This window comes from Ammospiza nelsoni, chromosome 6 (genome assembly GCF_027579445.1).
Source record: "Ammospiza nelsoni isolate bAmmNel1 chromosome 6, bAmmNel1.pri, whole genome shotgun sequence".
NCBI lineage: Eukaryota > Metazoa > Chordata > Aves > Passeriformes > Passerellidae > Ammospiza > Ammospiza nelsoni.
The window spans coordinates 44,533,173-44,558,422 of NC_080638.1; the positions used below are offsets into that span (position 1 = coordinate 44,533,173).

General features: G+C 39.0%; 1 protein-coding gene across 2 annotated transcripts; it reads right to left on the reverse strand.

Moving 5' to 3' along the window:
• Window positions 1-387: 387 nt before the first annotated feature.
• On the reverse strand, window positions 388-25,250 carry GTF2A1 (general transcription factor IIA subunit 1). 2 transcript variants are annotated; one of them, XM_059473711.1, is made up of 9 exons: window positions 25,034-25,250; window positions 17,897-17,998; window positions 16,085-16,289; window positions 13,709-13,773; window positions 11,471-11,546; window positions 10,075-10,208; window positions 8,871-9,191; window positions 7,890-7,979; window positions 388-4,912 (listed from the first exon to the last, which is right to left on the reverse strand). In XM_059473711.1, exons 1-9 carry the CDS (start codon window positions 25,061-25,063, stop codon window positions 4,805-4,807), a joined length of 1,131 nt encoding a protein of 376 aa, XP_059329694.1. In that variant the 5' UTR covers window positions 25,064-25,250; the 3' UTR covers window positions 388-4,804. The 2 variants fall into 2 exon arrangements, with proteins under 2 accessions (XP_059329694.1, XP_059329695.1); XM_059473712.1 differs by having other exon boundaries at window positions 25,124-25,142.

The window sequence follows — 25,250 nt, forward strand, 5'->3', positions numbered from 1 at the left end:
CCCACAACTGGACATGGCACTCCAGACTGGCCTCACCAGGGCTGAGCAGAGGGGGAGGATCACCTCCCTCAACCCACAGGCCATTGTTCCAAGGCACCTCAGGATACCACTGGCCTTAATACCAAGTTGTTTAACCAATCTTATCTCAACACCTAAACCCTAGGTTACCACAGGGCAAAACCCTTAAAAAAATATGCAAGTCTGGCCCCATGATTAAGCTGTGAATTTTTTTATAACATTGTGATGGTATGAAACAGAAAATCTGCACGGCAAACTGAACAAGTGAAATTATCTCTATGTGATAAAAACCAATGCAGAATCCTCAACATTACTATGGGTTAGTAATAAGCCTCATATATGAAACAAATGCACATGCAAGATAGTAAATGAAGTGGCAAACATTTTTAAATAACATCTTTAATTAAAGTTTTTGCAAAGGCAAAATATTAAACTTAAAATAGGTCTTAGTACATCAAAATACTAAGTTCTCTAATCGTATTCCAAGCATGGCCTTTGAAACATAATATCCTGTATATCACAGAGGAGCAACCTTGATCTGCAATTGTACAGAATGAATTTTACAAACATAATAAATATATTTACCCCCTTACACATAACAGTATATGTACAACAGCAGTTGACAATAGTAGCTCAGAACAGCAAAAAAGGATAGTCCCCCACTCCATAATCTATTGGTACCCTATGCACTCTGGAACATGTCTCATTGGATGACTGTACATATAGCTAACCCAAGGTAGTTTTTCCTGTTTCAAAAAGCTCCTTTTGTTCCACAACATCTAATCCACCAAATAATAATTAAAAAACACACTGCATGAACTGCCTGAAAAAAGTAGACGACATGGAAACCAATGTACTGGTTTTTACACATTTCCCAACCAATCACAGCAATGGGAAAACGAGACTTTAAATGCCAGACACCAATACAGAACAATATGCAAGTTTCTTCATCTTGTATAGTCACTCATCTCCAAGTCTCAGAAGAACTCTATAGTATCAGATAGTGGTGCATGGGTGGTGTGGGATGGCACACAGTAAATCCCACAGTGCTGTGTAAGGCAGCCCAGTATCAATCCAGTGTGCGATGCCCTAAAACCACTGTTCATTTCCTGGACATCTTATTGCATTCTATCAGGAAGCTTTTGCTTTGGGGGAAATTCTGGGGGGGTTTATTGTTTTGAAAGGAGCTTTTACAAATTGAACAGATTAAATCAATATGAACTTCAGTTAACAAGGTCTCTTTACTCCTTCACTGAAATTAAGAAATTTTACTCTGGTAGTGTTATCTGGTAACATAATTACTACTAACTGTCAAGAGGTGAAATTACTTTCACAGACTCAATGAAGTTTACTTTAACACTCCTAATTGTGCAGCAAAAAGATAAGAAAATATTTATTTTAAAAAAATCAGTTACATGACACAACATGTTTTTTGCTCTCTTCTAGAAAATGTGCTTCAGAATCACATATCAATCCTGGAAATAAACTCGGACCACAGCTGTCACTTTAAATAGCGTTGAGGAAACTGAATGATGTTTAAAAGCAAGTTGTGAGTACAATGCAGGAACAAGGATGATGAAATCTCAAAGAAATCTTGTTGCTAACCAGCAATTGAGGGGGAATAAAAACATATTTTATTTAAATAGTCCAATAAAGTTCCTTATGTGACTAAATTCTCTATTATCTCCTTAAAAGAAAATATTTCATTTTGTTTTCCACTTAGATGGTTTTAAATGATTGCACACACTAAAACCTAACAGAATAGCACAAAAAAGTTGCTTTTCTGATTGAAGCACTGCAGGAAATTTACTCTCTCAGGAATCATTGTCATACTGGCAAAACAAGTATTCTGCAAACTGAAAAGGCACAAGACTCAATTTTGCCCAGTTGCTCTACAAGTTTCCATCAGCCATCATGGTTATAATTCTGAAGTTATCTTCCCCATTTTTTTCCATCATAAAAAAGGTGCTCCATTATCTGTGCAAATTTTAACATAAGCCCTCTTGAAACCATTAATTGTTTCCATAATACTGAACTATTTAAATTGGAAAAAAAAAGCGCTATTTCTAAGGGGGAAAAAATCACTTATGAACATGGGAATCCCTTGCCCTCTGAAAGGAATGGTTTCTTTTGAACCTAATGAAATGGTCTGTTCAGTTATATAATTAAAACCATGATTAAAAATTCAAGTATAATAATAAAATTAAGCAAACTACATTCTTACAGCAAGCTGCTACAATAAAATGAAATTAAAACATGCTTTTTGACTTAAAAAAAGGAACACTTGATGTAGCAATAAGAGCACAGTTTGGTATGTGCATGGTTTGACTGGCTTTCCCAAAACTTCACAGATATTTGTATTTGAAGACAAAACCTATCTGAAAAGCATACCATACAATTAGCTTGCAAGAGGCTGTGCAAGTTCAGAAAGCTTCTAGCATCCTTCAGAACAGTCTAAGCTTAATTACTTTTAAAGTTCAGCTACCCTTTAAAATAGAGAGGCTATGCAGCTTCTAGTATATGTATGTGGGTGAGAAATATCACTAACTTGTATGAAAACAAAGTGTTGTATAAGTAAACTGGCTTCCAAGAGTATAAAAAGGAATCTATAGCTAAAGGGATGTTTTTATCCTTTTATTGGTTTGGTTGTGCAGCATTATGGGAATTTTTCTGAAGTCTACTACTTAAGACTTATTGGTAACAGACATGGAAAAGGTGAGGGAAGGAATTAGTTGGTATATTATCGATTTTCTTGCATTTGTACATAGAAGTGTCAACAGCAGTAAAAAAATAAAATATCTGCATTGTTCAGAAGAAAGCAAACACCAATCAGTTTGAGATACCTTGAAAGCCCCCAGGTAAAAATGCAGTCTAAATGATGATTCCATTACTGAAGAATCAATTACAAGAATCATCAATTAACTTTTCATAAAGCTTATGAATGCTGATGGCTTTCAAACAACCATATGGCTGTAGACATAGCCCACAGGCAGTTTCAGTCACTATCGATGAGAGAGCAAGTGTACAAAATCACAGCAATAAAATCTTCTTTACAATTTGTTGTGATTTTTCTACATACTACTGAGACTACAAATGCACTTGGAGGCAAATGAATCAGAGAATGAAAATTAAAGCAGTTGTTACATCCTGCTGAAATACACTTGTGACTTTGTTAAATAATGTTTACAATATCTCATTCTCAAGCCAAAAATAAAGTCAGAAATCATGTCTGCTTCTCATGGTCTTAGCTAATTCAGTAAAAATTATCTTTGTTGTGTCCTTTTTTCATCAACTTTTCAAGCACCCAACAAAATGCAAAATTTTTTTGAAATGGTGAGCCACATGAACATTCCTTCCTCAACAGTTTCTGAAGTATAATGCCCATTCCCTCTCCTCATTCAGAAGTAACTGCATTTCCAAAAGCAGGGTTTGCAAGCATGGCCCTATGCAGGAAGAAAAGCTCTTCAACTTCTGAAAAGAGAAAGGGAAGGAGGGGGGAATAACTTTGTTGCTTTTCACAAACTGAACACAAAAAAACCCCAAACAAACAAACAATAAAAAAGGCAAGTGAAAAAGTGACTACACAAGGTTTAGTGCATCTGACTGCTCAATTTGCTGTCACCAAGACAGTCTAAAGATACTCTAACAAAATTTGTGTTCTTAAAAGCTGTGCAGCTCTCTTCATGAAATTATATGCCATCTGGAAACTTTAGAGAGACTAACTGCTGCAGGTAATTTCTGGCTGTACTTTTTAGTAAAGCAGATCTTTGATTAAGAGTTGCAGCCATGATGTTAGAATTTTTATGTGATTTTCTGTATTAAAAATTTAGTCATTCCTGTGGGTCTGTTGAATTATTTATGGGTGTCTGGACTACAAACATAGTAAGCAGGTAAAGGAATGCATCTATTATGGCATTAACTAGATATTGGATTCAAAAGGTCTCCAAACCCTTTAAAAAATGTTTTTGTTAAAAAAATCAAGGGAAACTTTTTTTTTAATTCAGTGATGCTGAACCACCACAAAACAGCAAGAATATAATTAACAAGTTAAACAATCAGACTTTTATGGGGGATGAGGTGCTTCAAATTTGAAAAATGCAGCCCTAGATAAAACCTATCACATTAAATTAAAATAATTTTGAAACATAAGTCATTTTACCATTTTGTAACTGCTAGGAACAACAACCTGTTTATGGGGAATGGCATTGAAAAAAACAAATAGATATAATAATTAATGAGCATATCAGAATTAAAAATATTTTCCTTATATGAGTTATTTAAAATTTAACACCTTAATTCTTACCCTTCTGTACAAAGCTTGCACGCAGTTTAAGTAAGATTCTGACCATCCTCACTACCAAAAGGAAGTGTTCAAAGCAAAGATTTGTACACACAATAAGCATTTTCAGATTAATAATCTATCAAAGGGAATAGTTCCTTCAATCAGTGGAAGAAGTATTTTAAAATCTTAAATCAAGGGCAGGGGGGACAAAGCCTTACATGCTAAATACCAGCTGTAGGTACCTGTATGTAGAATTGATAATTAAGGTATTCCTAACACACAAAACCAGCTCCCAGACAATGCTATAGCTGCTACAGTCCATGGCTTGCTCATCTGAAGTAGTGTCTTTGTTGCCACATTTTACCTTTGTTCCAATACTTTTGTTTATTTCTGATGTGCAGATACACATTTTGATTGGAGTATATATCCAAGTCTCAACTTTTCCTGCTTTTGTTTTGTTTTTTTCCTTTTACAGGGAGTTCTTTTGTTTTGTCTTTTAAAACTTCACCATTCTGCGTCCCCAATGGCTTTGGAAAATACATAATCTCTTCCATTAAGATTCATGATGCCATCTTTGAGATGAAATTTCCATTTGTTTTTACTTCTGTGAATCTAAGAACAAGGCAAAAACATTAACCTATTACTCTGCATCAGAAATAGGTAATAATGCATAAGTAAATTATAATGGTAAGAAAAAAATAACTATTAGACATACATTACTGAATTATTAAAAATACTGAGTGCCACATCCAGTCTTTCCTTAAACTCCCCCAGGGGCAACAATTCCACCACCTCCCTGGGCAACCCATTCCAATGTTTAAACAACCCTTTCTGTGAAGACATTCCTCCTAATGTCCAGCCTACATGTTTAATTTAAAACTAAAGAAAACTGAACAAAATTCAGCCTAAAGGTTAAATTTGGCAAAATTAAAAAAAACCCAAACCAACAACCCCCCCCCACCACACACTTTAAGCACAGAGCAAATATTTGCTATCTATCAAAAACTGCATCTGAAAGACCAAAAGACCACCAGATGACCAGATACTCAAAGAAAGCAAAGACTTTTCAGAAAGCTGAAATACTTTCCAAAAGGAAAGGTTATCATAAACTTCTGCAGACAGAACAAAGATGTAATTCTAGACCAAAGATGGTTCTAGAAGAAGTTAAAATTTTATGTAAGCCATAAAAACAATTTATGTAAGCCTGCTGCAATTTTTCCAGTTTTATCAAGCATGGGAAGTCTCACCATGTACCATTAGTGCTGTAGAAACAGCAACGTGGCACCAAACAGCTATGACCATATCACTCTACTCATTATTTCTAGTACTGCTTGATCTGTTCTCACTTTAAGCTGAAAAAGAGACAGTCAGTGGCAAAAGTTAGTCAGCAAGTAAATGAACAAGGAAAGTCTGGCCTATATACACTACTTGCCCTACTGAATGGCATTCCAGAAAAATCCCTCATCAGAAGCATTTGAGCTGCCATGAGGTTAGAAGGAAGGTCCTCAGATGAATAACTGAATAAAGATGAGAAAACACAGGTAAGATCACAGTTTCTACAGCAAAATAGAGTTCATTCAGTTAAGGTTTGTGCTGGTTGGAGTCCACACAGTTTAAGATCTTACTAAGGATCTGAAAAATGACAAAATGTACTGATGGTACAACCAGTTACTGAAGAGCTGCAGAACAATGTCACTGCCCTAACTCATTGTTTAAGAAAACAATGGTGGCATTCAAGGCACATGAAGACAGTAACAATGGGAAAAAAAATCAATTTCAATTTACACAGACAATAAAAGTCGTGGGTTTGAACTAACAATTTCAAGTCAAGAATGAGATTCCAATGCTCTAAGACTTTCTCATGAGAATATCAGCTCTGTGTCCAGTGGGGCCAAAAACATAAACTACTGCAAAACATTGCCACACCAGAAAATAAATGGAAGTGTTACCTGTGCTTCTCCCTAAACCTTATCTACCCTTACAAGTAAGATACAGAAAAATTAAACAGATCTGCAGAATGAAAGTAAGAGCAATCAAATATTTGAACAGCAACCAAACATTTGAATCAGGTACAAATAAAGTGCAGCTCTGATTTCAGACATGACTGAGGAGGGTTATGATCATCTGCAGTATCATAAACAGCACCAAGAAAGCAAAAAAGAAAAGACTCTTTAGAACTAGAAGGTATCATATCAAACTGGTGACTTTAAAAACGAGATGATCCTCCACATAATACATTTCTAAAACTTCTTGTTGCAAGGCAAAATTTTCAAGGGTTCAAAAATAATCAACTTGGTTTCTAACAAGTAGAGGAAAAAAAATTCTCTGTTGGCCATTTGAAAAGAAGGCACTTTCTGCTCCTCAAGAGACAGTTCACAGAGGGATGTTTGTAAAAAGCTCTACATGAGCATTGCTACATGTTTGTTCTTGTCTCATAGTTCCAGAAGCACCCACCATCAGCTGATGCAGGGCACTGGGCAGGAGGGAACTGCTCAGATCTAAGCTGATCCTATACATTTTAGAGACAAACTGAATAATGATTTCTTGAAAAGAGATGAAGTCCTTTCAGAGTATGTGGCACTGGAAGCTAACAAGGGACAATGCTCCCTACCAAGTTCCTAACTTCTAAGAGGTGAGGATTTCAGAGTAGTTCCTGTTGCTCAGTTTCAGCAGCTCCCAGTAAGCTTTTCTACCTGCTGTTCTGAGGTCCCTCATTATTCCTTACAAATTGCCTCAAAACAGTTTTGGATTACAGTCTAGAGAAGACAGATGGCTGGGATGCAGGTCTTAAATTCTGTGTTGAATCTGATGGCAAGTCTAAGTAGAGTCTTGGCATAACTGAAGACTTGCTAACCCAGTCATTCTTTGCAGCACAGGAGCTTACAGGTTTTTTAACCCCTGCTTTAAAAGGGATCCCTATTTGTTGTAGCCCCATTAATCAAGTACAGCAGAAGGACAAGAAAAAAAAAAATCCACATCAAATAATCTGTGTCCTACCTCAGCCAAAAGATTCTGATATCATCTAGACAAATTTAAAGTTTCCAGCACAGATGAATCCAGGGAAAAATCTGATCCCGTGTAATGACTAAATTCTTGCAAGAGAGTTCAGCAGAATTTAAAGCAAAAAAAGCACAAGCATTCCACCCTGCCATTTGATATAGCACAATGCATAGCACAGAAAGAGTATTCTCTGGTAACCACCCCATCATCCAGAAGAGATACTTTTAGTGATCAAGGAACAGTTTTCCACAAGTCTAAATCCTGAGGACTACTTTTTCTGTTTATAGCCACAACAAATGTACAAACTTAACAGTTCACCTCTCCTGGTCCCAGAAGACTGCCCTTTTATTAAAGGGCATAAAAAGACACTACAAAGAAAAATAAAATGCAGCCAATTTTTTCTAAGTTTTACCTATTACCAAGTTTAGTACAAACATGGTACACAAACCTGTTTTAAAAACAATAGGTAATTCTTACATTTCCACTCACATTATAGTCTGTACTTAATAGTTACCAAGATACTACTTAAAAATTTTAACTTGATACTAAGAACAGAGTAAAACTCTGATTGTTTTCTGTACAGATTTACCTTATCATACTGGCACACAACAACATTTTCTGTATCAAAGAGTTCTTGTCCTTCCTCATCACTCACATCATCTTCACTGTTCAGAGGCTCCTGAAAGAAACACATGCAAAAAGTTGTGATGGCTGGCAAGATTAGAGCTGTTACTTCAATTATTAGCATGAGGCTACAGTGTTGTCTATGAACTGCAGGACCCAAAATGCAATATTAGACTTTCCAACAGAGTGCTGATGCCTCCTACCCTCCCTCCTGAGAAGATACCCTTATGAATTTTAGTCTGGAACTTCAATGTCCAGGCCAGATTCTAAGCACTGCAGCCTTTTAACACACATCTACTCCATTCTTGCTCCTTCATTGTAAATGTTCATGCAAAAGTATGAGATTTCCATTTTTGTAAAGCATCTAAGTGGTAAGAACCACTGGCAGAAGTCCAAAACCAAGCCAACTCAAAGCCAAAATTAAGAATACTATGCCTGTTCCTGTCTCCTTATTTTATTAAATCAAGGTAAGATGTGTTTCTAGAAGATGCTTTATAACAAAATTTGAGTTATCAAACTTGCTCCTGTGTAACAAAAAGTAATGGAATAGCCAATGAGATACAGGTAGACCACATCTGTTGGTCCCATCCCTGAACCAAATGCTGCTCTCCTTTTTGTCTATCTTAGCACTCTGCTTTTGTACACACTTGGTCCCAAGCAGAGCTGACCATTCCTGTTTGCTCATGAAGGTTATATGACTTCATAACTGACCTCTCTATAAAACCAAAAATATTGCTATTGAAGTGTTTAAATGGTGCTGGTCACAGCTAATTTTTGCTGTGTCCCCCACACCCTCCCCAGCTGCACTGTGTTGCTAATATACACAATTTCCACAACTCAATAGGGGTAAAAGTTATATTTTCAAAATTACTGAAGTAATTGTATTATTTTATATAGACAGTTTTCCTGAAAATACCAACAAAAAACCCCATAATATTACGTTTACCTCTTCAACTTGGCCATCTTCACCCCCATCTTTTTCTTTCTCTTCCTCTTCATCATCATCGTACTCTTCTTCCTCATCATCCTCTTCTTCAGACGATGTGTCCCCTGTTCCATCAACTTGGAGAACAAGTGGTGCTTGTGGTTGTGCCTGTTGCTGCTGTGGCTGCTGCTGACCAGCTGCAGGAATCTGTGCTTGAGCTGGTGTAGGGGCAGCCACTGTTGTAGGTATAACTTGAGTTTTATTTCCTGTAAACAGGATCTGTTGAGGCTGAATAATCACTCCTGTCTGCTGGGAAAGCCCTCCAGGGAGAGGAGCCAAAACCTGATGGAATATCACTGTAAGTACTGTGGCTGCTAACGTGACAGAGCACCACATCACAGACTCAAAGGAAACAATTAGAGCATATCAATCTGACTTGAACTAATTACAGAAGAGTTACAAATATTCCAGTTATATCAGGCACATAATTTCAATTTTAATCCCATACATTCTTGCACTACTTGTTGGTAAATTTTCTGCATTCTGCATTACTAAATTTAAGAAAAAAATTTAAAAGTCTGTCCATTCTAAAACATGAGCACTACCACCACACCTGAGTTCCAAACACAGCACTGGAATGTTTTAATTCAAGCAAAAGATTATTTTAAGAAATGTTCTTTATAAAAAAATTCAACTCTTCACAAATTGTTAGTCATTCTTAAATTGTTCAACTGTGCCAATGTGACTTTGTGCTAACGCAGTTTCAACACACAGCTGACCTTGTCAATGAACAATAATCTTCCTAAAACATTGTATTTACTACTGAAATAACCAAGGAGTGTCAGTTTTAGGTATTTTATTCTGTGTGTGAGGTGACTCAATCATTTAAATTAATTTAAAAGTACGTAGACTACGATTATGCACATAATATAACTCATCAGGGATGCACACAAGGAATTTTAAACTGCAGCCAATCAACATCTGGCAAGAATAAAAGTGACATTAAAAACAACTTTTCAAGATTGTTCTTTATAGAAAAAAAAAAAGCCCCACAAAAAAACAACCAAAAAATCCATGTCACACTTGACACAACCTTCTCTTTTTTAAAATTGTACTGTTTCTGAGTTTGTGTTCTAGTTCAACTTGTTCACAAAAATATAGTAATTAGTAATTACTATAATGTTTTTTTCTTCCAAGTGTACCTATTTAAAAAAATCTCCTTTACCTGCTGAATAACAGGTGCTTGTACTCCACCAGGCTGCATTTGGGGTATAACCTGCTGCTGTAGAACCACTGGCTGCTGTGGTTGAATAATATACTGAGCTCCATTTGCAGTTCTAACTACTTGGAGGATCTGGCCTGTAGTAAAATAAGTATCAAATTAATCAAATGTACAAGTTCACTTTTTAAATTGTGTTAGTTTAGAAGCTCATTTCCTGGATGAATACCAATGGCAATTAAAAGAGAAAAATGCTAAAACAATTCATAAGTGAAAAGACAGTATGCAATTCCAGCTGTGCCAGAAACAAAGAATAGGGTTGTTTACCACCTAAATATCGTCATTTGTTTTTTACATTTCTTATTAGAAAGGTAAAGTAAGAAGAGAGAAGAAATTAGATAATCCTGAACTTTATACATTTCCCTCAGATGGATCTTCTGCTCTCCCTTCACAGCAAAATGCAAAGTCCTATTTACCAAAATAGTTAAATGTACCTGAAAGGGACTTCCCCAGCCCTAGTCTAAGAAATTACTATAAATGCTCAAAATTGAATTATTACTACAAAAGTAACAAATGTAGGCTGCAGATTATTTTGTGCCATAACAAACATAGATGCACTTCCTTAAAACCGGGAAAATTTTGATTCTTAGAACAGCTGCACGTTTAAACTTACTCCACCTATATACCATTAAACATTATAGTGTTTAAAACAGGAGGGTAAAGTCCCAGGTGATTCTGGTGAGCATAGGTGAATTATTCCAGCAAAAGCAGCAACTAGATCTAGAACATGAGATTTCTTAGGCCTTTCTTTACTTCCTGTGCAGTACAGAGCTATAATTAGGTTCACAAAATCAACATAACATGAAAGTACATGAAATATCAGATATGCTGTTCATCAAAGTAACATTTAATTATATTCTAAATGCTTGGCATAACAATATTTAGAAACTATAAATATGAAATAAAGCTAGCATTGCTAGCTAAGTTAGAAATTCCACTTTGCATGCTTAGCAGGCATGAAAAACCTTAAGACATTACTCTTCTGAAGTCACAGAAGCAGTGATCCTACTTCACAGTAGCTCAGTACCTGAGCTTGGATCATGCATCACAAAGCTCAGAAATACACAAAGGGGAAAGACAGCAACATCAATCCCTGTGCATCTAGAATTTCTCTAAGTGGGAAAAACCTAGACAGATTCTAACCTATAACACCATTAGGGCAGGACCACAAGATTCCTAAGAAAGTCAGTGAGCAAAAAGCGCAGGAATCAAGTAAAGACACTGCACTACCTTGTTAGGGTGGATGGCCAGATCCTGCTTTTTAGCAGTAAATAACAGGAAGTAAGCCACAGAATGCTTCCCTCTTAAAACTATAGCTTGTTCTCAATATTAAGACAGTTACCTGAATTTGTAAGTATCTGCTGAACTGGAGTAACACCAGCGGGGAGAGCCAACGTAGCTGCAGTGGCTGCAGCACTCTGAAATACAGGAAAGGCGTTTTAACCACCAACGTAATATCGACAGTGTTTCATCCCACAACATGCTGCCTGAACATACTGAACTTTTTATTGCCATTTACGGTGTTTGCACACAAGCTCCTGCAGCTATTAAAATGAAGACATTTCAACTGTACATTATACTACGTATAAAAATTATTTTATTTTCCTTCTCTAATAGTAAGAAGACTGAAGCAGAATCACTAAATGTCACACCCTAACGCAACTTGGTTTCTTGCTTTATCTGCAAGCTCAGCAGATAAACCTCTGCCTTTCTCTGCTGATCTACTAAAACAGCACAACACTGCATTGCTCATGTGGCAAGTTCAGTTACACTTTTTCAAAGCAGCTAAGGCTATGGGCCTACAAATCTGAAGGAACATAAGGTACTGACTGAAGCAACAACTGTGCTGGCCTGCCTTGTTTTCACAAGGCACAGTAATCAGGTTTGCACTCTTCTTCAAGTCCCACACCACACAGCTCCTCTGAGTGAACCTACACATACTGTGTACTGACTGTTCACAGAAAGACTGACTTTTTTTCTCTCAAGACAGCTGGTTCAAAGATAAAGTGGAACTATCAATGAGTACTGATTTGAACCTGCAAGGAAACAGTTTCAACACAGTTAGGGGAGCTCCAAACACAAAAATCTGTATTAAGTCCTTAACTTGCAGAGGATGATGGACTTGTCTAGAGGCCTCTCCATTTCAAGGGTCCCACTTCAGCTGCCATGGAAAAGGCTACCTTCCCCTACTGTAAGGGAACCATGGCCAATTATTCTTTGTTACTGAAAGGATTTAAACTTCATTGCTGGGTAAAATGCACATTTCCTGTTTAGAAGAAACAGGATCTTCCCATACTGTCAATATAACAGCTACATCTCCCAAGATTAGAGATCATCACACAAAACTAAAATATGCTTTATGCATCCTCACATCCCAGACAAACACAGATGAATGAACTCTGATTACTCTCTGCCTTCCAAAATATTCAAAGTCTGTCAGATCCACTCTTTCATATCAACTCAAATGTTTCTAATGAACAATATTTCAAAACTGATTGTAACTCTTTGCTGAGCAGTAGTTCTCTGTGGTAGACAAAGCATCAACATTTTGACAGCAGTAGAGTTTAAAAAGCTTGGCATAGTCATTTTTTCTATACCCCGAGATAACTGACACAGGATAAAAACACATTTAATTGTTGGATTTGTAAAGTTACAAATCCCTCTGAAATGGTTATCGAATGTAAGAAAAAGGTGAAATGTTTATGTGCTCTTAGCTTGTAGGTAAATCATGCTATTCAAGTAACAAAGTTCAGGCTCTTTTCTGTAGCAAGATCAGCAGAAAACAGAAAAGTTAGAGAAGGCTGTTCCGCTTCAAAACTTGTTGCATCATGAAACTTTGCTTCATGGGCTTCTACCATAGAAGTGGTAGGAATGTAATGAATTCTGGTCATAATACACATAATTAAACTTATACTAGGGGTTATCTTCAAAGCTTTGCAAACAACTTATTTCTCTTTAAATTAAGCCAGGGTCATTTCTCTTTAAATTAAGCAAGATAAGATAAGCAATATTAACCTCTAGAGATACAGAGCATAAGAATACTGTGCATGATGAGAGTCAGTTCTATACACTGTTACATGATTAGTGAATGGAATTAATGTGACCAGCAAAGATCTATGTGAAATGCTAAATCATTTCTCATTTAACATAAACTAATGTTTCAGCATATTTAATGCTTTTTTCTGCATCTAGTAAATACATTATGTTTGCACCAGTTATTGGTGGTCTATTGGTATATGAGTATATTGGTATATACCAATACATCAATATTGGCATATTGGTATATATCATCATGGAGATTCATACCAGCAGTATTCCAATTTCTGATTTTAAAAAAGTTTTGGTTAAATATATTCAAGCAGAGGATCAAAGTAAGCCCTAGATTTGTCAGCAGAAGTCATACATCTCTGCTCCTAGACTGTAAGTGCAGCAGCAGAACTCAGAAAGGTGGCAGACAGGTTTGCCAGTGAGCCCTAAATTACTTTTAAGCATCTGATGACTAATAGAAATTTGTATTTATTGTTTAATCAAAACAATTTACATAATGACAGTGTAAGCCTGTATAAACTTCTTCTCTTACCATGCCTGATGCATTCATATGTGGTATCAGCTTGGAATCTGGCACAATAACCTGCTGTTGAGGTGCTAGAAACAAATAAAAACAGAGTTTAATGAAAAATACACAATCTGCCCAAATAACTTCCAAGCCAGAGCAACTTAGAAATATTATCACCTAAATGTCAGCTGAGCTTCACCACAAAACCAAATACTAAGCAGTCTCTGGTCTTAGTAAGTTTTACTTTCAAGAAAATATTCAACAGCAGCTTGGAGGGGTGTTATGACTACTTTGCCTTTACAGTACAGATCTTACTTCAAGGGCTTCAGTTACCTATTCTGTATCTAGGTAAAAGCAAGATAAAAAATGTATTTCTGAAATTAGAGGTATTACTGAGATGTTGATAAAATTTACGATGTTCAATACCAGAGTTCCACAAAAACAAAAAGCTAACTCTTAAAACAGACTTAAGCAAGAATTATTCCAAGATGAAGAGTAGCAGGATGCTGCAGTTAGCCTGAGCTATGCACAGTCAGCACAGCTTTAAGCTCATCATCTTCACTGTCTTCCGAATGCAGCAGAAGCAGCTGAAATGTGATAAACCACCTCTCCCACACAACAAAGCAGCCTTGGTGCACTAAAGGAAAGGCTAGCTAAACTATACCAACAACCTGTTGATCATCTGGAAGTGCATATGGCCAAGTTTATGAAACAAGCAGCTTGCCACGGCTATTATCAGTGACAGTAAACTTCAAAATGACAGCAATTTGAATTAATTTGTCATTGACAAACTGTTCTCTACCCAATCCTTTAAACAAATGACACTTAAGAATATTAGGAATAAGAGTTTCTAGGAAAGATTCTAGGGTAGGAAGCCTCAAAACCTGTACAGAGATCTGAGGGCATCTTCAATTTTCAGGGAAATGAAGGAGGGAAAAAGATGAAGGAAATCTCATGAACCTGTGGCAGGACCACAGAAAGGACAGCAGGAATCACCATATTGATCATCCTGATCCCTGCCTGGGACTGCACCAGGTCATGTGAAGAGCTACTATACCATCTCCACCATGGAACAGGGAAGCCAAGTAATTCAGAAAGCTGCATCTCTGTCATGGAAGTGCTTTGATAACCTCATTTTATTTAGTCTCTGCGCTGTCATTTAGCTGTAAGCCGCCACAGTGGGCAACAGTAAATCAGGCTGCAGCGCGTTACCAGGGGAGGATGCGGCTGCCCCGGGAGCACAGGGAACCCCTCCATGTTCCCGCGCAGGCAACGCGGGCCAGCCGAGCCGCGGCCGCTCCGCCCAGGGGCCGCCAGAGGGCGCCGTGAGCGGCCGCCCCCGCGGGGACCCCGAGCCTCTGAGGCAGCCGTGTTTATTGAGAGGCCTTCATCTCAAAATTAATTTTATCCCAACGCACAAAACTATTTATGTCTAGCCAAAATAAAAAGTACTATAAGAAGAAAACAAGTAACCAACACCCATGTTTCCCTCCCTGTGAGAAAAGTGCCACAAACCAACCACAAAAAACCAACCAAAACTACATCATGGAAAAACTGATCACATCAGTTCTATACTGTGTTGAATACGTGGTGGTTGGGTTTTGGGGGGAGACAGTGAAGGATATCAAATCGTATCTATCTTTCGTGCCTATGACAACATAGGTTTTCTGATCCATGAAATCTGACAAGAAGACTGAAGTCTGCGACTACCACAGATAAGTATTTTATGTCACAAATTTAATACACTGAAAACTCAATCAAGCCTTTCATATGTGGCAGATATGCTTACTCAGCATATATGCAGTAAAATCCAGTAGTAGTTATTTCAGTTTTCAGCTGAAATTATAACAGCTGAAAAAATTTTTCATTAAATTATTAATGAACACATAAGATAGTTACTACAAGAAACAATACTGTTACGCCTAGCTAAAATACACCCTGTACATCCACATGTACACAATGTGCAATTTTTTAAGACCAAAAAAAATCTACATATACTCAGACTACTACAGAAGTATTTTTCGTGTCCTAGCATTGGGTGAAGCCAACCAGTAATCATTTTTTGAAATAATTTCCTCCCAATGACATTACTGCCTCATGACTAAACTCTCAATTGCTTATATGGGCTTGAAATTAGAGCTGCTAATGGAGTTTTGAAAGTTGTGCGATTCTGAAAGCATGTTATGTTACAGATGACCAAGAGAAGAATCCAGCTTTTTCAAAATCTTCTAAAGAATATGACTTAAATACCAAAACACATTTCCCTCAGCTTTCCTGACCCATTGAATAGAGGCCAAGTAGAAAGACAGAAAGTTAACCACCAGAGAAGCATCCAGCCCTAGATTTAGAACATGCTAAGGAGCTGGACTAACTTCAGAGTGTTTAGAGATGAAGTCTGACCTTGCTGAGATGCTGGAATAAGGACTTGCTGTGGCTGAGACTGCTGCTGCACAGTCTGCTGCGGCTGAGGTGTGTGATGGTGGTGGTGATGATGCTGCTGTTGCTGCTGCTGCTGTTGCTGTTGTTGCACCTGCAATAAAAGCTGCTGCTCTTCTGAATGGAAGCCATCTACAGCCTTAGACTGCATCAGCTTGTTCTCCCACAGCTAGTTTGGAAAAGGAAACAAAAATATCTGTGTATAACTTTTACTCTACAGGATTTGTAACAACATAAATGACTGACAGTACTCTAAAACTGAGTTTCACTGTTTATTTTGTGCAAAAAGCCCAGAAAACCTTCAGGCAGATACAGACAAAAGATAACTTCACAGAGTTAAGAAAAGGAATTAAATATCGCTCTCCAGTCCAAGATTAAACTTTAACATTCTTTCTTTCTTCCAAGTGTGAAAGATTCACAACAACCCTAACAGAAGCATGAATTGAGATAAACTGGTAACTTTAAGTAAGACTTTAAGTTTTCCATTTTCCTATATTCCTTCTTTCTTACCTCTTTAATCACAAAAATAATTCTTTATTACAGCTTTCCTCAAGCCATTTCTCCTTGGAACTCCTCAATAACATTTGCTAAAAGACTACTGCCTCCTACAACAGAAGCTACCAGCATACCTAAGATAATGCCTCTCTACCATCATTTATACAGTTTCTACCACAATATCAATATCAATTTAGTTTCTCCAGCTCTACAGTTCTTTATGTCAGCTGACATGTCATCAAAGGACAGACATAGATGCAAAAAAGCAGCTCTTGTAAAAAGAGCAACAAAGAGTATTCTGTAATACATTAGAGTCTAGAAGACTACAGGCACTCAGGATTCATGATTTCAAAATCTGCTTAGGGTTCCTCTTCAATACTTCATTTTCCTTCTTGTCTCTTTCCTCATTAATTTTTTCTGACATCACTTGCAGAACACATCTGAGACACAAATACCACAGCACTTTTTTATAGCTCTCACTGTGTTTCCACCAAGACAGGTCATGGTCTCATGGGTAACGTCTTCACCTGTTTCTGTCTAGACAAATTCAAAATTTGTTTCCCACTCCATCCATTTTTTAATACTTCAAAAATACTGTGAATGTGGGATACCATGCTCATGAAGAACATGATACAAAAAGTCATCTACTTTCCCAGTTTCCTTTCTTTTTGCTGTTTTGTTTTGCCATTTTTTCCTTTCACCTATAAAGGGCTTTTTTTTTTACTCCTGAAGAATTTGAAGAAAACTACAGGAGAGCCACTAAAATTCAGGTTAACATCCTGCCTTTATTATGGACCTTTGATTCAAACCCACTCCATGTAAAACAGTTCTGAATCAGAGCTTCAGGCAAGCATGATGCATACAGTGTGATTTATTACACACCAACCCCTCAAATGACAATACCTTTGAAACTACAAACCATACATGCAAAAATCTGACCATGTATCTAACAATGCATCTCTTCTTCAGAAAGACAAAAACATCAAGAAAACATCAAACAGGGCAGGCATTTTATTTTTCCTGCAGAGAAACAAAGAACTATGTGTCTCTAAAACATATTTTTCCCTTTTTTAAAAATGTAATGTTTTGGGGATCAAAGTAACACTGCATTCAGATGACTGCTGTCAGATTAGGGAAAATAACAGGGTGAGCAGATCTACCTATACAACAGTGCAATTCAAATTACATGGGGATACAGATATGCAGATTGCAGTACAGTAGCCAGATTTGGAAACTAACTGCTGTATTGGTCTATTAACAAAAACTTTAAGTTCAACTTACTGTTTTGAGTTCCATGAGAACTTGTTCATCCACTCCTTCATCCAGAAAAACTTCTCTGACATCATTAATGACATCTTCAATTACAGACCTGTACAATTTAGGCTTTAAAAAAACCAGCAACTAGTCAGCACTGTTTTGAAAAGAATCTGTCACTTTAATATTAAGATAAGATTTCCCCCCACAAAAAAGTGCATTTCAGAATACACCACGTTTCCAAGTGACTGAAATATCCAGGAAGGTATAAATCAGGAAGAGCAGTTCAAACAAGGTGAAATGGGAAGGGACTGCTCACGATATTCTGTGACAACTACAGCACAAGAGTTATCAAGCCATAAAGAGTATAATTTAAAAGAGACAAGGAGATTGTTTTCCATTCAGTTAATTTGTTTTCTGCTTGAAAATGTAGATGCCAAACACGCAAAAATGCTGAGATGAGTGCAAAATGCATTAAAGAACATTTGAAGTTTGAAAGTAAATTAAAGACAGGAAAAGAAACTTGTTAGTACTTGCACCAAGGATGGCTTACAATGATCTTGAGTGGAAAACCACTGAAGGCTCAAAAAAATGGGAAGGATTCCTGTGAACATCCTGTTCTTCCTTACATACTTGTTTTCAGAAACTCCTTAAGATACTAGGTTAGACAGACTTCTGTTTTCAATCACTACTCATGCTTTTACATTCTGCACTTTTCATGGGGAAATACTAAAAATATGCTGTTATTATTATACTGCTTTCACACCTAAACTATGAAAAAAAGTAAACTGTCAGTTCATTTTAGGTTGCCAAAAGAAGTTCTGGAGCCTCCATTCCTGCAGACACTCAAAAGCCATCTGGACATCATCCTGGGCTCTAGCTGGCCCTGCTCGTGCAAGGGGGTTGCAAAAAGACCTCTAGAGGTCCCTTCCAACATCAACCATTTTGTGAATTTTAAAATGAAGGTACAATTTAAAAGAGAGAATGCAAACATTTAACATTATCAATTAAAACAAAACACTAAATTCATAAAACCACATGGGAACTGCACTATGCACATGCTGTACCTTTTAAATAGTACAGCTGAGACCTTTCATTGTATGTATGAACCCCAATGGGATTTTGGCTAGGCTTAAATATCTGTGCTATCTAACTGCAAGGCAGCCCTATAAGCTGTAAATTATGGTTGATAATCTTGCAGCCTGCAAACCACATATACTTCACTGCCCAAGGTTGCTGCTTGGCCTGTGAGCACACCAATTTTAAACTGAGAAAGAAAGCAGCCACAACTTTCTCTAAACCATCATTCTCCTCAGCATCAGTGCCCAGCTCCCTTAAGCAATAAATCCTGAGTGATGCCACACACATCAGATATGTTGTATATATGGAAAACAACTATCCTGTACCAGTGCAGTGGGTTTGTACTCCAGGAAGGCTGAGCCTCCAATGCACACAGAGGAAATCTGCACCAAACACAAGCAGATAGTCCAGAGGTGCAAGAACTACACAAATGTACTTAAATGCACTGAAGCATTTCTTTTATACACATTTTCTTCATGTATTCCAGAAGTGCTGAATTTGTTGCAGACATGCTAAAAATTGTATTTCACATGTTATGGAATTGTTATACCTAAATTATGGAAAAATGTAGGTAGACTAGTAGCCCATGATTTACTAATCCAGGGAAAATTTGAGTGGTGTCAATAAGCACAAAAAAGAAACTGAGTATCTTTACTTTTAGATGTAGAAGGGCGAAAAGGGAAAAGAAAACTTGAGAAAATGCATAAAGATTACAAGGGAATAAAAGAACATATCTGGAACCTGGATATAAGCAGTCTGATGGCTGCCTAGTGCATTATGCCCTTACTGCTTAAAAAAGCTCCGCACTGGGGCATGCTCAAGTTATTTTTTTTGTTACAACCCCTGCCCCAGCCCCTTCTCCCAAAAAGTACAAAAATAAACCAAAAAAGTCTCAACAAAACCCAACATACCACTCCATGTTATTAATCACATTTTAGCTTTAAAACATGCTGCTGCAAATCAAGTAGCTGAAATGTTATCATTCATCCTTTTATTACTGGTTTTCAAAAAAAAAAAAAACCTACTAAAAATTTCTGGCTTCAAATAACAGAGGAATTTACCATCCTTGACAACTACATTTACAGCAGCTATGTGCGCAACTTAATTTCTTCAAAAAAAACCAATACATACCATAGTGCATACTCTCTTATCCAGGTTTGAAATACTGCATTAACTGAGTTTATAAACATTGAAAGAGACTTTCAAAGCCAGACTTCTCTTGAGTGCTCGTATTTTAAATCTATGTAATAACTCAGAAATACCAAGCACCATTAACAGGATTATGTTTCCATTTAATTCATAACGTGCAAAAAGACATTCTACTTAATGTTATTAAGTTCTATTATTTCTATAATTAAACAAATTGCATAAAGCTTATACAATTTAACTAGCACGGAAATACTACTTAGCCTATTCGATATATTGTTCCTTATTACATTAAAAGCATCTGTTCCTTAATGCCAAACCACATTCTGCAAATAAATAAGCTTAACCTCAAGCATGTGAGTTACTTTATTTAAGTCAAGAGAACTACCTGTATGCCTAAAATTACAATCAAAATTCCTGCAGGATGGAGGGTGCATTTTCTCCTTTAATCCTCATCTCCCTAAATTACCTATTAGGTCTACTTTTCTAATAAAATAGATTTTACACAAACAGGCCCTAGTAATTTCCACCAGTAACTACTTCCTCCTATCTCCAGTCAGGTATTTTTGTAAGGTTTAGTCACAGAGCCTTCTGAGTCTATAAAGCCCTAGAAGAAAGACACCAACATTCAGGTACAACAAACTGACTCCACAGCCCAATGGGAATTTCCTTTTTTCCCCTAGGGAAGTAAGCGAAAAAAACAAAATTCAAGCAGTTATTGGTGTCTAGTGTCCAGCATTAGCTTAGCAAGAGCTCAGTAAGGCAGGTTAAGAGCACAGATGTTCACTCTGCCATTGCTGACACAGGATCCCTCTGCACTGCTTCCAACAGCCCAAGCAAGCAGGAAAGTGCCCCAAAGGGGACAGTCCTGCAGGGCTGGAGTGAGCTGAGTGACATGTGGGTTACCCAGCCCAGCAGCAGCCTGTACATACACCTGCCCTTCTGCAGGAGCCTCACAGTGCACTGGATCTCAAAATGGGTCAGGATTTTCACACTGGTTCTAATCACACAGTAATAGACAAGATACACTCATGGCTCTGTGATCAGGAGGAGGAAAAGAGAAAACAAAACATGTGCATGCTTATAATGAAACAGTGTCTGTCTGATTTTACCTGTACACATTTATATAATACTGAGAAATACCCTGTTCACTTGAAATTCTCTTTTGTACACTCCTACTGAACATCCAGCCAAGGTGGAACATCTCCCATACTGGGGGCAGCAATGCCTTCAAGAGACATTCACAGTGGAATTCTGCAGAGAGTCACAGAATGCTCTTTTCCTACCTCAAAAGAGGCATATCCAGTAAAACTACAAAACAGTCTTAAGTTCCAGACTTTAAAAGAAAGCACACTGTACTGTTTTTAACATACACTAAGTGTTAGGTTTAAGCAATATTTATATGATGCTGAAGCTGTTTATATAAGCCATCTAAGAGTCTGAAGTTGAATGACAAAACTATTTGCACACACTGCTTACTCAAAAAATAAACATGGCAATACAATTACTGAGTAAGTCTAAAGATGGCATAGTAGGTGTGCTTTCCAGTAAGTTTCTGCATTCAGTCAGAGAAAGCAATGTGAACAAATGGAAACTTTAAATATTGCTATTAAAATAATTGTGCTTTCATCTGGTTTATATTAAAGTGCCTCCCTCATAAAGAGTACATTGCTGTAAATGTCAAGCTCTTTTAAGAGCAAAATACTCAAATCACTCTTCAATAAACACTATTCCGAGCACTTACTACAGATTAAAGACAACAATTAAAATGCCTGATTTATTAGATACAACCACAAACACATAGAAGAAATCTGTAATCTTACTATTTCCCCCTCCAGAACATAAGGGAATGATTATATTTTACTTTCTCTGTGTATCTTGAAAAGAAAACTCTTGAGTATGGTGACACTGCTACATGCAACTCCAAATCCAGGAGCAACCAGCAAGCTATTTTAAGAAATACCACATGCCTTTGGGGGCTTACACTTCCTACATTCCTTCCGCTTCAAGGCTACAAAAACTGCAATCCTCTGTAATTATTATCACAACACTTGGGATTTCAGCAATGTGGATTTCCAATAACCAAGATGTTATGGAGACACAGACCACAGCATGCTCTGTACATTTGACAATGGCTGTTGCCATTCCTGTTGCTTCTGCAGCTCTCTAAACATGCTAATCTTTCTCCCAGCTGTGCAGTTGCCGCTGTAAGCTGGCCAAAGGCAGCCAGCAGAGAACACTGTAAAGGTAACTACTTCTAGTCACAATTACACCAAAGATGTGCATAAAAAAGTAACATATATAAGCTACACTGTAAGCATTAAGATTTGAGTTTTTATGTTGTTCTGGACTTTTACAAATGTATTACCTTTATCACCCATAAAATCTGATACTATATATAGCTGTTAACATCTATTATTTGTCCTTTATTACAGAGAACAGATTTCTAGCAATTCAGATTTGATCAGATGCTGATGTGATGCCATTGACACATTAGGCTCCTAGTCCAGCTCCTAAAGTCACATGGTTGCAGCACTTCAAAACGTTCCTACTCATCTTTGGCAACCCTTGGCTAAGTAATGTATTTCCTGCTACTGAATGAGCTCCAACTTGGTAAAATTGTATGATTTTACTACTTAACTGAAAATTAACCTAAAGCATACCTATCTGAAGCAGGCTCATTTTAAGCTTGGCTTTTACTATTCCAAACATTGACACCTTTCAAAAGAACTTCCACTACAGAATTACAGCGAAAGAAAAGAAGTCTTAATAAATTGTTGAGTCAAAAATATTTACAAGTCCTCTGGAGATTATTCAACATATGTATTTTTTTTGCAATTCAGTACTACCTCAGTCAAGAAAGAGAAGAAAAACCTCTAATTTAGTACACAGAAATAAAACCTTGTCTTACAATAAAACCACAAATCGGTAAGTTCATAAACAGAAGGACAACGAAGATTCAAATCACACACATTCAATATGCATCCTCCTGAGTAACTGCCCTCCGTGTAACAGCTGACTACTTTCCTAGTTTTCTGATACAAAAGCTGACAAAATATCAAATCAAAGATGTTTCCTTGCAATTGCATAAACCTAACTCACAAGCATGTCTCTATGCTTTCAGATTAGGAAAAGAAAACTAAGACACTTTGCGTTTTCTATTGTATATTTGATAGTATACCAAACACAGTAATGAAACTAAGTAGTGAATATGCCAAAACCACTGCTTCTGCCTGCAATGCAATAAAATATTTGTACGCTTTAGGCATCAGAAACACACATAAATTATTGAGCAGCATCTGCAGCCCATGACCCACGAATAAAACTTGAATATTAACTTCACTTTTGGGGAGACAGCTGTAGTCAGACCTTGGCAATGCGCCATAAAATAAATACCACAACTCTCCTTGATACACTGGCTAAGAACCGTTTAAACACTGCTTTCCCCACGCAGCAGAAAAGCTACTTTGAAGACTTTACAGGAGCACAGGAACGTGTTGCGAGCTGTACGCCAAGGACAAAAACCCCAAACCCTGAGCAAACAAAAAATCCCACAGCAAAACCCAAAACCAACCAAGCAAAATAAATTTAAAAAAAAAAAAATTTAAAAAAAGGTAAAAAGGGCAGAACAAATTCAAACACACGAGCAGATGAAAACTGTCTTTGTGCAATGCGTAGAAGCAGAAGAAAGCCCATTTGCACGGGCTAGGAGACAGCCTCGCACCCGCAGAGCACCGCCGCTCCGCAGCCCGGCGGCGAGAGCGAGCGGTGGGCAAGGCCGGCCGGGATGCAGGACCAGCCGCCCGTCTGCCTCCCAGCCTCCGCCGCATGCACCTCCCAGCCCGCGCTCCGCGGCTCGCTCCCTATTTAAAGGCTGATGTGGTGTTTAAATGGAGAGGCGGTGACGTGGGGCTGGAAAGCACCTTCCCATCCGAGCAGAGTCTATATTAGAGAGCGGCAATAGCGCTATATAAACAGGGCAGCCACAGGGAGGAGGAACACAAGGAGCAGGGAGGCAGAAAGGCAGGGGGAAGCCATGATGGATCTGAGAGCCACAAACAAGGGGGCCGAGCCCGCCGCCGGGACGCCGGGTTTGTCTCCTCCAGCGCTTCGGGGCGGGGGTCGCGGCCGGGGGCGCGCCGGGGAGCGGAGCGGCGGCCGGGGGGGCTCGGTGGCAGCGCAGATCTGTGTGACTGCTTGTTGCAAACCTCTGTGAGTACAAGTGCAGCAGCGAGCCACCCGCCAAGGTGCAGAAAGCACGAGAAGGGAACGGGGGAGAGGTTTGGGGATTTTTTTCTTTTTTTTTTTCTTTTTTTTTTTTTTTTTCTTTCGTTCTCTGTTTTTAAAATAAATACTGCCTCGCTCGCCAGAGTTGAAGGCTTTCACTCGGCTTAGCCGATCCGGCCGGAGTGGGATAAGTGCTTTTCAACCATCGTCTCCTTCTTACAAAGCAACATAAAATGGCTCCAGCGGAGCCCAGGCGGGCTTCCCCGACACCGCAAAACCGAAACCTGGCTCGGGCGCCCCTTCCCCTCGTCTCGGGGCGGGCGTTAGCGCCCGCGCTCCTCCAGCTCTCGCCCCTTCCCCGGGCGCCTCCCGCGGGCGGCAGCGGCGGCGCCCCCCGCCCGACGGCCCTTCCTTCCCTTCCCCGCCGGACCCCCGGCCTCCCCGCGGGGCCGCCCCCGGGCCGCCGCCCCGCGCCCCCACCGCTCCGCTCCCGCCGCCTCTCTCCCCGCCGCCGGGCGCCACAAGTTGGCTGCCGCCGCGGGGGCGAGGCTGCCCCGCGCCCCCCGCCGCCCCAGCCCGCCGGGGGGCCGGGACCGCCCGAGGCGGGCGGCGGGAGGGAAGGGAGTGCGGGGGAGGGGGCGGCGGGCCCCGCCGGCCACCTCCGCCCGCGCTGCCCCCGGGGCCCCCCTCGCCCCCCGACCCGGTCCTTACCACGGGGTTTGTGTTAGTCGAGCTCGCCATGTCCCGAGCCCCCCGGGACGCCCCCAACCGCGGGGGGGAGTCGCCCCTAAAACAATAAACCTGCCCGGCTGCGTCCCCCCAGCGCCCGCGCGTTCCGCCCCGGCTGACGGGCGGCCCCGCGGCCTGTGCCGGGCTCGCTCGCGGCCCCGGGGCTGCAGCCGCCGCGCTGCCGCCTCGCCCCTTTATA

Coding starts and splice junctions, on each gene's coding strand:
- GTF2A1 (XM_059473711.1), bottom strand. CDS start 25,063: ATGGCGAGCTCGACTAACACAAACCCCGTG. Junction 16,290..17,896: donor TTCTCATGGAACTCAAAACA/GTAAGTTGAACT, acceptor TTTCCAAACTAG/CTGTGGGAGAACAAGCTGAT. Junction 11,547..13,708: donor ATATGAATGCATCAGGCATG/GTAAGAGAAGAA, acceptor CCTGTATTTCAG/AGTGCTGCAGCCACTGCAGC.